Here is a 14,804-nt window from a genome sequence, read left to right on the forward strand (position 1 = left end):
GAGGCAGCAGACTTTGAAAAATAATCTGTGTCATTCTCAAAACGTTTGGCCATGACTGTACCGCCTTACTTTCACCCCTAATATTAGGGCTGTTTTTCTAAAGAAGTCACATCCACTTCGTATTTTGTTTCCTTGCCGCAATACTGTTGTCGTCCTGGCCCTACTGTACACACTACAGAACTCTGGTACTGTGTGTGTGTGTGTGTGTGTGTACACTAAGTGCATTGCAGTAGTGAAATTGCACATTTCTTTTGTCTGATAGCCTGTGTTGTCAATACAAAAATGTGACAATCCTCTCTCTCTCTCTGTCATTTCTTAATTTGTAAACTAGACTAATATTTAGAAGTAATAATGTCTTGAATAATTATAATTAAATGCTACACATAATAGTGTAGTTGTGGAGAAAAGCCATGTTTCTTTTGAGTCGTTGTTCCCTACCCCCTGTGTACGTTGGCCTGGCCAAGTTCTGTAACCTCATTCCAAGACTGTCACAGCCTTGTGTGTGTTAAGTGTCTCCTTGCTCTCTACCTTTTCCTCCAGAATGTTACGGGGGCATGTGAGGTGGCGCTACCCCAGCTGCCCCTACCCTGCATCAACAGCTCTGCCACCAGGGTCTACTTCGGCCATGAACGCCGCCTGGCAGAGGGTAAGACTGAGACACACACACACACTGCTCACCAATCATACATGTCAAGCTGCAAAAATAGCTGTGAGACAGTGCAGTGTGAACATACATTTGCATTTTGAGACTGAAACGAGACGTACGTCTAGTGTTTGCGCACTGCTGCTGAGCGACTATCTTTGTCATTAAAGAGTCAAACTTTGAATGAAGATCAGAGGAGTCAGACTGAGTCCCAAATGGCACCCTATACAGTGCACATCTTTTGACCAAGTAGGGAATAGGGTGCCATTTCAGACATTGCCAAAGTGTGGCTGCCTGGGCTTTCATGAAAAGCTTTTCCATACACGCAACCCCTCTAAGTGAATTAGTTCCATCAAGTGGGAACGGGGTAGTTGTTAACCTCTCAAGGGCAGGTGGCACCAAATCGTCCCACCTACGTAACAGCCAGTTGAATTCTGTGGCGCGATTTTCAAATACCTTAGAAATGCTATTACTTCAATTTCTCAAACATATGACTATTTTACAGCTATTTAAAGACAATACTCTCGTTAATCTAACCACACTGTCCGATTTCAAAAAGGCTTTACAACGAAAGCAAAACATTAGATTATGTCAGCAGAGTACCCAGCCAGAAATAATCAGACACCCATTTTTCAAGCTAGCATATAATGTCACAAAAACCCAGAAGACAGCTAAATGCAGCACTAACCTTTGATGATCTTCATCAGATGACACACCTAGGAAATTATGTTATACAATACATGCATGTTTTGTTCAATCAAGTTCATATTTATATCAAAAACCAGCTTTTTACATTAGCATGTGACGTTCAGAACTAGCATACCCCCCGCAAACTTCCGGCGAATTTACTAAATTACTCACGATAAACGTTCACAAAAAGCATAACAATTGTTTTAAGAATTATAGATACAGAACTCCTCTATGCACTCGATATGTCCGATTTTAAAATAGAATATTGCAAAATGTGCTTTCACCGAAAAGCTAAGTAGATAGCCCGGCATCACAGGGCTAGCTATTTAGACACCCAGCAAGTTTAGCCTTCACCAAACTCCGATTTACTATTAGAAAAGTTTGATTACCTTTCCTGTTCTTCGTCAGAATGCACTCCCAGGACTTCTACTTCAATAACAAATGTTGGTTTGGTCCAAAATAATCCATAGTTATGTTCCAACAGCGGCGTTTTGTTCGTGCGTTCAAGACACTATCCCAATGGTAAATAAGGGTCATGCGCACGGCGCATTTCGTGACAAAAGATTTCTAAATATTTCATTACCGTACTTCCAAGCATGTCAACCGCTGTTTAAAATACATTTTTATGCAATTTTTCTCGTAAAAAAGCGATAATATTCCGACTGGGAATCTGCAATTAGGTAAACAGCCGAAAGAAAATACAGCACAGGGTCGACTCGGGCACGCGCCTAATTCCTTTGTCCTCTGATCGGCCACTTGGCAAAGGCGATAATGTGTTTCAGCCAGAGGCTGCCTTGATATCGTTCAGCTTTTTCCCGGGCTCTGAGAGCCTATGGGAGCCGTAGGAAATGTCACGTTACAGCTAAGATCCTCACTCTTCAATAAACAGAGACAAGAAGAACGACTCCTTGTCAGACAGGCCACTTCCTGCATGAAATCTTCTCAGGTTTTTGCCTGCCATATGAGTTCTGTTATACTCACAGACACCATTCAAACAGTTTTAGAAACTTTAGGGTGTTTTCTATCCAAAGCCAATAATTATATGCATATTCTAGTTACTGGGCAGGAGTAGTAACCAGATTAAATCGGGTACTTTTTTTTCCCGGCCGTGTAAATACTGCCCCCTAGCCCTAACAGGTTAATCGGGGTTTGGCTGTTCCACAGGCATAACATTCTTCAATAGCCATAGACCTTGCTGTATATTGGATCCACTCCATCCATAAATTAGTATCCACGAACCCTGTTTCTACCTCTATAACTTCATTAAGATCTTTAGTTTGATCTATCCTTACCGGTCCTTGACTCTGAATGACTCCACGGGGGACGTCCATTTTATCAGGGGTATTGCTTGTATCCTGGCTAGTCGTAGAACCATCTCTTATCCCTACCTCTGCTACTCTGAATGGTACCTTAGTGTCACCCAAAGTCTGGTCAAATCCCACATACCATAACCCAAAATCCTCTTGCTTTACGCTGTTAATGGTAATTCGTACTTTTAAGCAGTACTTTCCTTGCTCCGGATTACAGTCAAAAAACACCCTCACCTTCACTATACTCCATCTGCTTCCATACTGGGTGTGTGGATTTATATAGCCCTCTCTCTCTCTGTGTGCGCTATGACTTGCTTCCATGAGTTACACGGGGATCTACATAGATACCTTCCCCATGAAGTCAGAATCTAGATTGCCATTAGGTTAGGGACCCTATTTGGTCTACATAGAACTCAACTGACACATCCTTAACCTGTTTGGGATAGGGGGCAGTATTTTCACGGCCGGATAAAAAATGTACCCGATTTAATCTGGTTATTACTCCTGCCCAGAAACTAGAATATGCATATAATTAGTAGATTTGGATAGAAAACACCCTAAAGTTTCTAAAACTGTTTGAATGGTGTCTGTGAGTATAACAGAACTCATATGGCAGGCCAAAACCTGAGAAGATTCTATATGGGAAGTGACCTGTCTGACCATTTTTTGGCCTTCTATAGCGTCTTTATCGAAAATACAGGATCTCTGCTGTAACATGACATTTTCTAAGGCTTTCATTGGCTCTCAGAAGGCGCCAGAACGTTGAATGATAACTCTGCAGTCTCTGGGGGTTTTGGTGAGTGGTACTTCTGAGAACAATGACACTGGTGCGCGCGTGCATGTGAAGACTACATTTTCTTATTTCAGTGTTTGAACGGATACGTCTCCCGGTTGGAATATTATCGCTATTTTACGAGAAAAATCGCATAAAAATTGATTTTAAACAGCGTTTGACATGCTTCGAAATACGGTAATGGAATATTTTGAGATTTTGTCACGATACGCGCCGGCGCGTCACCCCTCGGATAGTGTCTTGAACACACAAACAAAACGGAGCTATTTGGATATAACTATGGATTATTTGGAACCAAAACAACATTGGTTGTTGAAGTAGAGTGCATTCTGACGAAGAACAGCAAAGGTAATCCAATTTTTCTTATAGTAAATCTGAGTTTGGTGGGTGTCAAAATAGCTAGCCATGATGGCCGGGCTATCTACTCAGAATATTGCAAAATGTGCTTTCACCGAAAAGCTATTTTAAAATGGGGCACCGCGATTGCATAAAGGAGTTCTGTATCTATAATTCTTAAAATAATTTGTTTTTTGTGAACGTTTATCGTGAGTTATTTAGTAAATTCACCGGAAGTTTTCGGTGGGTATGCTAGTTCTGAACAAAACATGCTAATGTAAAAAGCTGTTTTTTGATATAAATATGAACTTGATTGAACAAAACATGCATGTATTATATAACATAATGTCCTAGGGGTGTCATCTGATGAAGATCATCAAAGGTTAGTGCTGCATGTAGCTGTGGTTTTGGTTTTTGTGACATATATGCTAGTTTGAAAAATGGGTGTGTGATTATTTCTGGCTGGGTACTCTCCTGACATAATCTAATGTTTTGCTTTCGTTGTAAAGCCTTTTTGAAATCGGACAATGTGGTTAGATAAAGGAGAGTTCTGTCTTTAACCTCTTGGGGCTATTTGGGACGCTAGCGTGCCACCCGTGGCGAACCCTATCAACAGCAGGTGCATTTCAAGAGCGGCAAATTTGAAACCAAATAAATGTCAAAATTCAAATTTTTCAAACATACAACTATCTTACACCCTTTGAAAGATAAACATCTCCTTAATCTAACCACGTTGTCCGATTTCAAAAAGGTTTTACGGCGAAAGCATAAAGTTAGATTATTTTAGGAGAGTACATTGACAATAGCTGTGTGTAATGTATTGTCAATTCAAAGACAGGCGTCACCAAAACCATAAAATCAGCTAAAATTATGCACTAACCTTTTACAATCTCCATCAGATGACACTCCTAGGACATTATGTTAGACAATGCATGCATTTTTAGTTCTATCAAGTTCATATTTATATCCAAAAACAGCGTTTTACTATGGCGTTGATGTTCAGGAACTTGTTTCCCTCCAATAACCGGCAGTCAAGTCAGCACAACAAATTAAATAATTAATATTAGAAAACATTGGTATATATAATATTATATTGTCATTCAAAGAATTATAGATTTACATCTCTTGAACGCAATCGACTTGCCAGATTTAAAAATAACCTTATTGGGAAATCACACTTTGCAATAATCTGAGCACTGCGCCCAGAAAAATACGCTTTGCGATACAGACTAACCGCCATGTTGGAGAGATCTAAAATCAAAAATACTATGTAAATAATCCATTACCTTTGATTCTGTTCATCAGATGTCACTTCCAGGAATCCCAGGTCCATAACGAATGTAGTTTTGTTCAAAAAAGCTCATAATTTATGTCCAAAAAGCTCCGTGTTGTTAGCACATGATCTAAGCCAGCCGGACTTCACTTCATGAACGAGGGAAAAAAATATATTTACATTCGTTCAAACATGTCAAACGTTGTATAGCATAAATCATTAGTGTCTTTTTTAACCAGAACATGAATAAAATTCAAGGCGGACGATTGCGTTCTCTTTTAAACCGTATTGGAATGAGAGTACCCAACATGAACTCGCACGCCAGGTGTCTAATGGGCCATCACCGTTCCAAGGCTCTTGTTCGGTCAGATCTCACAGTAGAAGACTCAAAACACTTTGTAAAGGCTGGTGACATCTAGTGGAAGCAATAGGAAGTGCCAAAACATTCATCAGCCCCTGTGTGTTTCAATGGCATAGGCTTAAAGGCAATTCAACACATCAGGTATCCACTTCCTGTCAGAATCTGTCTCAGGGTTTTGCCTGCCAAATGAGTTCTGTTATACTCACAGACACCATTCAAACAGTTTTAGAAACTTTAGGGTGTTTTCTATCCATATATAATAAGTATATGCATATTCTAGTTACTGGGTAGGATTAGTAACCAGATTAAATCGGGTACGTTTTTTTATCCAGCCATGAAAATACTGCCCCCTAGCCCCAACAGGTTAAAATGGTGTAAAATAGTCATATGTTTGAAAAATTGAAGTAATAGCATTTTTTAGGTATTTGTATTTAGCTAGCGGAACGTCTGTCCCTAACAGTTTAACTCTACTCTCACTTCCTTTTTATCCAAATTGAGTGACTTCTTGTACTTTAGTAATACAAAACCATCATCTTCTACCCTATGGGTCAAGTTACCACCTTCTGGCTTCTCGAGTGATTCATTGTGTATTAGGAATATGGCTCAGACTGACCAGTACCCTTGTAAAGCCCCACCCCTTCCTGGAGAACATATCATTGGCTAGAGGCCAACCCATTCTTTCACTACTATGAACGTACACAGTGAGGATCGGGCGGGTTAGGGAATCTTCGTTAGAGAGGTAACCCCCGAACCTTATTGGTATTCGGTTCTTCTCCTTACTCTGTGATTGTTCGACAGTGTCAGTGTGTCTCACCCTCCTGCAATGTGTGATATGAACCCAGGTAGCTCTTTCAGCTATTCTTATGATGAAGGCTGTCACCAGAAGCACTTGGTATGGCCCTTCCCACCGTGGCTGCTTCCAGTCCTTTTTCTTTAGTGATTGGACCCAGACCCAGTCTCCTGGTTTGATTGAGTGAATCACCTTCTCCTGTAATTCACCTGTTGGACACAAAATCTTGGACATACGGGTTTAGTTAACAAACAGTCTTCTCGTGTGCTCTGCTACTTCTATGTCTACCTGTTCTGGTCTCTCTAACTCTGGCATTCTATAAGGTCTACCTGATTAGCTAAAATGTCATCCATCATTTAGAGAGATCCTAGTAAACCAACTCTAGGGATAATATCTTGACCTAATGTTTTATCTACCCTAATCGTGTCCGCCAAGTAGGTTGGGAACGCTTCTACCCATTTACTATTCTTATCTATAATAGTCAGACACCACTTCTTTCCTTCACTTTTAGTGAGTTCTATAAAATCCATTTCTAGTTGTTGGAAAGGATATTCTACCTGGGCGTATTCTCCCAGTGGTGCTCTTACTCTACCTTGATGATTATTCTATGCACAAATAACACATCTGGAACAATTTTTGTAAAGTAATTTGTAATTCCGTATGCTACGAAGTGTTTTCTTATTATTTTCATTATCCCCCCTGTTGATACATGGCTCTGCCCATGTATCAACAATTGCTGCATACCTAAACAGAGATTTAGATAATATGGGTAAGTTATCCTTATACCAAATCCCCTCAGTATAGACAGCTCCTAACTTTTCCTGTTTTGAGATTTCCTTATCCTCTTGCTTCTAGGCATTCCGCTAGCGGAACCCCGCTCCGCCAGCGGAACCCCTAGCCAACAGCCAATGGGATAGCAGGGCACGAAATACAAAACCTCAAAAATCGAATAATTCAAATTTCTCAAACATACAACTATTTTACACCATTTGAAAGATAAAGTTCTCCTTAATCACACCACATTGTCCGATTTCAAAAAGGCTTTATGGGGAAAGCAAAACATTAGATTATGTTAGAACATAATAAGGCTACCACCCCAGCAAAAAAACAACACAGCCATTTTCCAAGCAAGGGTAGCCATCCAAAAGCAGAAAACCAGCTAAAATTATGCACTAACCTTTGACGATCTTCATCAGATGACACTCCTAGGACATTGTTAGACAATACATGCATTTTTTGTTCTCAGGTTCATATTTGTATCCAAAAAAAACATTATACATTGGCGCGTGACGTTCAGAAAATGTATTCACATCAGTTTACAGAAATACTCATCATAAACATTGACAAAATATATAATAATTAATTAAAGAATTATAGATAAACTACTCCTTTACGCAACCGCTTTGTCAGATTTCAAAATAACTTTACGGAGAAAGCACATTGTTCAATATTCTGAGTACTGAGCCACATCATCAATCCAAGCTATACAGTTAGGGGTGTAGATCAGCAAAGGTAAGAAAATATTTTAAACATATTTCCGAGTTTTGTGGATGCCGTGGCTGGACGGCATCCACAAAACTCGGAAATATGTTTAAAATATTTTCTTACCTTTGCTGATCTTCGGCTGAATGCACTCGGAAGGACTCCCACTTCCCCAAGAAATGTTCATTTGTTCGATAAAGTCCACTTATTTCGAAATAAATCTGTTTTATTGGCGTGTCCAGATCACCATTCCAAAATGCATGAAGCATGCGCGTCTATCCACCGTCGACGAAAAGTTAATAAGTTCCCTCAGCGTTTGTAGATTGTGAACATGGTTTGACATGTTTCTATCTTTAGGGTGTTTTTAAAGCAGAATTGCGATAATATTAAAGCCGGACAATAGCACATTCATTACAGAAGAAAAAGAAAAATGGCTAACCCTTCGTGACCGCGCATGAGGTAATGAAGTGACCCCAGCCTGACCACTTACTGTTCCGGGTATTATTCAATCAAATTGCATTGTAGAAGCCTCAAACAAGGTTCTCATGACTGTTGACATCTAGTGGAAGCCTTAGGAAGTGCAATATGACATCAGACACTGTAGTTTGAATAGAACATAATTTGAAATGACTACAACCCTCAGAGTGCCCACTTCCTGGCTGGATACCTCTCAGGTTTTTGCCTGCCATATGAGTTCTGTTATACTCACAGACATCATTCAAACAGTTTTAGAAACTTTAGAGTGTTTTCTATCCAAATCTACTAATAATATGCAAATATTTGACTCTGGGCCCGAGTAGTAGGCTGTTTAATTTGGGTACGTTTTTCATCCGGCCGTGGAAATACTGCCCACTATACCACATCAATCTAGAGCACCAGGTTAACTGGTGCTCTAGATTGGCCGTCCTGTAGTACATTTTTATCTACTGCTGTTTATCTACTACTACAACTGCTGTTTAAATGGCTGTGGTTTAAGACCGGCCTTTTTCGCTTCATCTGCTTTCCTGTTGCCCTTGCTAATTTTATCCGTTCCCTTAGCTATTTGTAAGTGTGAGGCTCACTATCTTTTCTAGCAGCTGTACAGCATCTAATAAATTCAAAATCAACTGAGCATGTGTAATAGGTTTACCCGAAGTGGTTACCATTCCACTTGTGGCAGAATTCTCAACTGGGGCTGCTCTCTTTGCCAAAACCTTGTAGAATTGCACTGTGCATCTCTTTCTCTAATTACACCCCCCTCTAACAAGTCTTCAAAGGTGGGAATAATCTCTTTTATGGTCTCGGCCTTTCTGTGGGGGTGACAGCCACATTCAACAGACTCATTCAACAAATTATCTAGACATAACCTGGAGTACAGAACTGGAATGCATTCCTGCCCTCCCGACATCTCATGTTTCATAACCAATGGAGCAGACAGTCTTTCCACTGTCTGATGTCCGGAAGCTGAACGACCAAAATCTTTTCCCCATTTGTTCTTACTCCTTCAGGCTTAAAATATGTCCTAAATACTTAAAATAAGTCTACCATTATTAAAGTTATTCTTTATTACTTTATAATCCTGTTCAACAACAAAATATAATAATACTTATTATATCAGTTTCACAGCTGTGTTGTGTTCAATTTCTTACACTGCATACAACAACAGCTGATTACCTAAGGGAAAATATAACTTTGCTAGATTACTAAACATTTCTAGCCAAAATTGCGGGGGTTTCAAAATAACCTTATGACTGTTTTTTTATAAACCCACCTCGCCTCATTTTTAACCCATAATTCTCCATGAGAGTATTGTATAAACTAATACTACTACTGGTCAAAAAGACAAAACAAAGTTTCAAATAACCTAATCAGATCACAATCATTACTCTGAAACCCTCCACAAAGAAAAAATATTGTACCCATAGGAAGAGAGACTTAAGTCTACCCTTAGGCCATAACCTTCCGACTATCTTACTTCTTATTTGTCAAAATTACAAATGTCAAAACTATTAACTCCATCATAATTATCAATTACACAAATTACTTTAAAATCAGTATTACAAATGACCTTAACCTCTCTGGGCTATGTGGGACGATTTCGTCCCACCTACGTAACAGCCACTTCAATCCAGTGGCGCGATTTTTGAATCGTTACAAATGCTATAACTTCAATTTCTCAAACATATGACTATTTCACAGCTATTTAAAGACAAGAATCTCGTTAATCTAACCCCACTGTCCGATTTCAAAAAGGCTTTACAACAAAAGCAAAACATTAGATTATGTCAGCAGAGTACCCAGCCAGAAATAATCACACAGCCATTTTTCAAGCTAGCATATCATGTCACATAAACCCAAACCATATCTAAATGCAGCACTAACCTTTGATGATCTTCATCAGATGACACACCTAGGACATTGTGTTATACAATACATGCATGTCTGTTCAATCAAGTTCATATTTATATCAAAAACCAGCTTTTTACATTAGCATGTGACGTTCAGAACTAGCATTCCCACCGAACACTTCCGGTGATTTTACTAAATTACTCACGATAAACGTTCACAAAAAGCATAACAATTATTTTAAGAATTATAGATACATTACCCCTCTATGCACTCGATATGTCCGATTTTAAAATAGCTTTTCGGATGAAGCACATTTTGCAATAATCTAAGTACATAGCCCGGCATTACAGGGCTAGCTATTTAGATACCCACCCAGTTCAGCCTCCACCAAAATCACATTTCCTATAAGAAAAATGTTCTTACCTTGCTTGTTCTTCATCAGAATACACTGCCAGGACTTCTACTTCAATAACAAATGTTGGTTTGGTCCCAAATAATCCATCGTTATGTTCCAACAGCGACGTTTTGTTCGTGAGTTCTAGAATGCTTCTTCGCGGTGTCGCGCATGGCGCATTGGCGTGTCAAAAATGTCTAAATATTCCATTACCGTACTTCGAAGCATGTCAACCGCTGTTTAAAACCAATTTTTATGCCATTTATGTCGTAGAGAAGTGTTAATATTCCGACCGGGAGTATGCATTGAGCCTAAACAGCCGAATAAAATTTCTCCTCAGAAGCGACTCATGCACGCGCATCATTGAAAGGTCCTCCGAGCATCCACTTACAAAAGGCGATAATATATTTCAACCTGAGGTTCCCTCGTAAACCTTCAGTTATTTCGCGGGCTCTGAGAGCCTATTGGAGCCCTGGGAATTGTCACGTTACAGCTAAGATCCTTACTTTTCAATAAAAAGAGGTAAGACGCACGACTCCTTGTCAGACAGGGTACTTCCTGCTTGAAGCCTTGTCAGGTTTTTGCCTGCCATAGGAGTTCTGTTATACTCACAGACACCATTCAAACAGTTTTAGAAAATTCAGAGTGTTTTCTATCCAAACCTGAACAATAATATGCATATTCTAGCTTCTGAGTTGGTGTAGGAGGCAGTTAAAAATGGGAACATATTTTTTCCAAAATTCTCAATACTGCCCCCTATACCAAACAGGTTAAATTCATTATCCAAATGGCTTTTCAATGAGGCTGATCAGACCACAAAGGAAAGCCCGGACAAAGGTCAAAAGTCATACCATCCCTTCAAAGATGTTTCTTACTTGATTAGACAAATTAAAGAAACTGTCAAACATTTCCTACATGTTGTATCCCAGCTTCCCAGAACATTCCTTTATCAAAAGAATTCACGTGTTTTAATTAAATCCCATGTGTGTATACCCCTTTAAGATATCGTGGCTCTAGGAAACATTCCAGAGAGACAATGAAGCACTCCTTTTCCCAGAAAAAAAAACACAACCACTTGGTCAGCATTTCGTTATACTACACCGATTCAGGAAACCCAAACGTTGACTACAAACAAAACCTAATAATACTTATAATTCCATTGTTTTCCCTCCAATCATTAGTTTTAAACTTCCTCAATGGTTGTGTGTACTTAATTGAACATGCGCTACCCTTGGATGCAATACTGTACTTGAAATCTATGAAACTCCCCTATTTTAACATGCTACTTGACTAATTTGACCCAAGCTAGCTTTACAACATTAAAACCCCTTCAGTCTGTCTGCAAACAGGCTCTCAAAGTGCTTGATAGGACTACCATGCCATTAGACAAACACAACTGTGATTGATGTGCACTGTCCCTGTAAAATAAAATTAACTCAACCTGCAATCCACTTTACTGACCTGACATCGTACCACGTAATGGAAACAGATTATAATGTTAGAATACATTAACTTCCTGCTTAAATTCACTATCGTTACTTGAACAATAATCAAAAACTTATAACAAAACTGAATCCCTAACAGCCAAACATAGCCCATCGCGCACAACCAACTCTCCTCTTCTTACCAGTGGGTAAAAATATAACCTCTACTCAAACAACGTTCTGCCTTATCTCTATTGTAAGATTAAAACGAATGTTAGAACTTTCTCCTCTCTTTTGGCTTCACACTTATGAAATATCCCAGACTTAGAAAGTACCATGTAAATTGCCAAATTTATAAAATACTTCATTCAACTCTTTTAGGAAAAAAACCCCCAAAAAAAAAACATTTCCGTGGGCACAACTCTATCGCCATTATCTGTGATTCATTTATTTTAATACGACTCTTATTCTCAATACGTTATTCCAGCAGACCATTTAACCTGTTGGGGCTAGGGGGCAGCATTGAGAATTTTGGAAAAAATATGTTCCCATTTTTAACTGCCTCCTACACCAACTCAGAAGCTAGAATATGCATATTATTGTTCAGGTTTGGATAGAAAACACTCTGAAGTTTCTAAAACTGTTTGAATGGTGTCTGAGTATAACAGAACTCCTATGGCAGGCAAAAACCTGACAAGGTTTCATGCAGGAAGTGGCCTGTCTGACAAGGAGTCGGCGTCTTGCATCTGTTTATTGAAGAGTAAGGATCTTAGCTGTAACGTGACAATTCCTAGGGCTCCAATAGGCTCTCAGAATCCGGGAAAAACCTGAACGATGACGAGACGGCCTCTGGCTGAAACGGATTATCGCCTTTTCCAAGTGGCCGATCAGAGGGCCATTGAATGAGGCGCGTGCACGATTCGCCCCCGTGGAGAAATTTCAGTCGGCTGTTTAGGCTCATTGCAGATTCCCGGTCGGAATATTATCGCTTTTCTACGAGATAAATGGCATAAAAATTGGTTTTAAACAGCGGTTGACATGCTTCGAAGTACGGTAATGGAATATTTATAAAATTTTTGTCACGCCATGCGCCATGCTTGTGACCGTGATTTAGTATTCTGATAGTGTCTAGAACGCATGAACAAAACGCCGCTGTTTGGATATAACGATGGATTATTTGGGACCAAACCTACATTTGTTATTGAAGTAGAAGTCCTGGGAGTGCATTCTGACGAAGAACAAGAAAGGTAATAACATTTTTCTTATAGGAAATGTGATTTTGGTGAAGGCTAATCTTGCCGGGTGTCTAAATAGCTAGCCCGTGATGCCGGGCTATGTACTTAGAATATTGCAAAATGTGCTTCATCCGAAAAGCTATTTTAAACATATCGAGTGCATAGAGGAGTAATAGGACATATCGAGTGCATAGAGGAGTAATGTATCTATAATTCTTAAAATAATTGTTTTGCTTTTTGTGAACGTTTATCGTGAGTAATTTAGCAAACTGTTAGTAAATTCCCCGGAAGTTTGCGGGGGGTATGCTTTTTCTGAACGTCACATGCTAATGTAAAAAGCTGTTTTTTGATATAAATATGAACTTGATTGAACAGACATGCATGTATTGTATAACATAATGTCCTAGGTGTGTCATCTGATGAAGATCATAAAAGGTTAGTGCTGCATTTAGCTGTGGTTTGGGTTTATGTGACATGATATGCTAGCTTGAAAAATGGGTGTCTGATTATTTCTGGCTGGGCACTCTCCTGACATAATCTAATGTTTTGCTTTCGTTGTAAAGCCTTTTTGAAATCGGACAGTGTGGTTAGATTAACGAGATTCTTATCTTTAAATAGCTGTAAAATAGTCATATGTTTGAGAAATTGAAGTAATAGTATTTCAAACGATTCAAAAATCGCGCCACTGGATTGAAGTGGCTGTTACGTAGGTGGGACGAATTCGTCCCACATGCGCCAGAGAGGTTAAGCCACAAATAACGTATTATATCCAAATGAATTAGTCTGTCAATTTAACCTAAACAAGCTATTAAAACGTTCAGTTTATATCTTAAACAAACACTAACAACCATATCTTTCCAGGCAAAACATAACAGTTGAATTTCAATCAGAAACCCAGATTTTAGTCTATTGATGCATAGGCTGGAAATGAACCCGGATCTCCCGCATGGTAGGCAAGGATTCAACCACTGAACCACCAATGCTATTGAAATGATCGAGACCCCTCGCAAATAAACCTATTTATAATTGTCTGTAGTTGTAAAATTAGGCATGTACTACCGAGACAATTCCCCAGAAAATGGCCCTAATTTAAATGTCCAAGAATTTCTCATTACTCTCGTTGTCTCTGTCTTATCATTAGTCCCAAGTTCTCTACGTCCAAACTTCCATCAAATTCATACTTTTCTCCACTTTGGACCAAAATAGATATTTCTCTTAGCTTTTAACTCCATATGTTGCTCATCTCAGGTTAATCCCGGAACCTCCTTTGAGGATTTGCCACCCATGTTATTCAATTACTGTTGTTGTTATGCTTCTCCTCACAATCTGTGTATGCGCTTTTTACCTTCTATGGGTGTGTTCTTTTACTCTCTTACTCAATTGCTAATATATCCTTGATCAGATTTAACCAATCTTTCGCTTAGATCTCAATATTAGCTAGTTTACACTGGTAGTGCAGATACCCAATGTCGTTTTGGACAAAGTCACTGAGGACTTAACAATTCCTAGGTGGCTTCTACACCCAATTCCTATCTTCCAATTGCATAGAATACTACCTATATCAGGGTTCTCTACACAAAATTCTAAAGACAGGTCACCAGGTTAGAATGCCCAATCAGATCTAGAGCTCAATGTCCAAACCACAGAATCATAAAAATATTTCTCTGAATGTAACCCAGACGTCAATTCCCCAAATCCGTGAATAAAGATTTACTGACCTTCGTCTTGTAGGCTGGATCCCGTCA

General features: G+C 39.2%; 1 protein-coding gene across 3 annotated transcripts in view; it reads left to right on the forward strand.

The window, feature by feature from the left end:
- The window catches only part of LOC115192302 (trafficking protein particle complex subunit 8), a 95,332-nt gene that overhangs the window by 42,660 nt on the left and 37,868 nt on the right, over nt 1–14,804 (forward strand). For all 3 annotated transcript variants that reach the window (XM_029750635.1, XM_029750637.1, XM_029750636.1), the window contains one exon: nt 541–646. In XM_029750635.1, coding sequence (XP_029606495.1) covers nt 541–646 — 106 coding nt within the window. The remainder of the gene's footprint in view (nt 1–540; nt 647–14,804) is intronic.

The sequence above is a fragment of the Salmo trutta genome, chromosome 4 (genome assembly GCF_901001165.1).
Source record: "Salmo trutta chromosome 4, fSalTru1.1, whole genome shotgun sequence".
NCBI classification, from domain to species: domain Eukaryota; kingdom Metazoa; phylum Chordata; class Actinopteri; order Salmoniformes; family Salmonidae; genus Salmo; species Salmo trutta.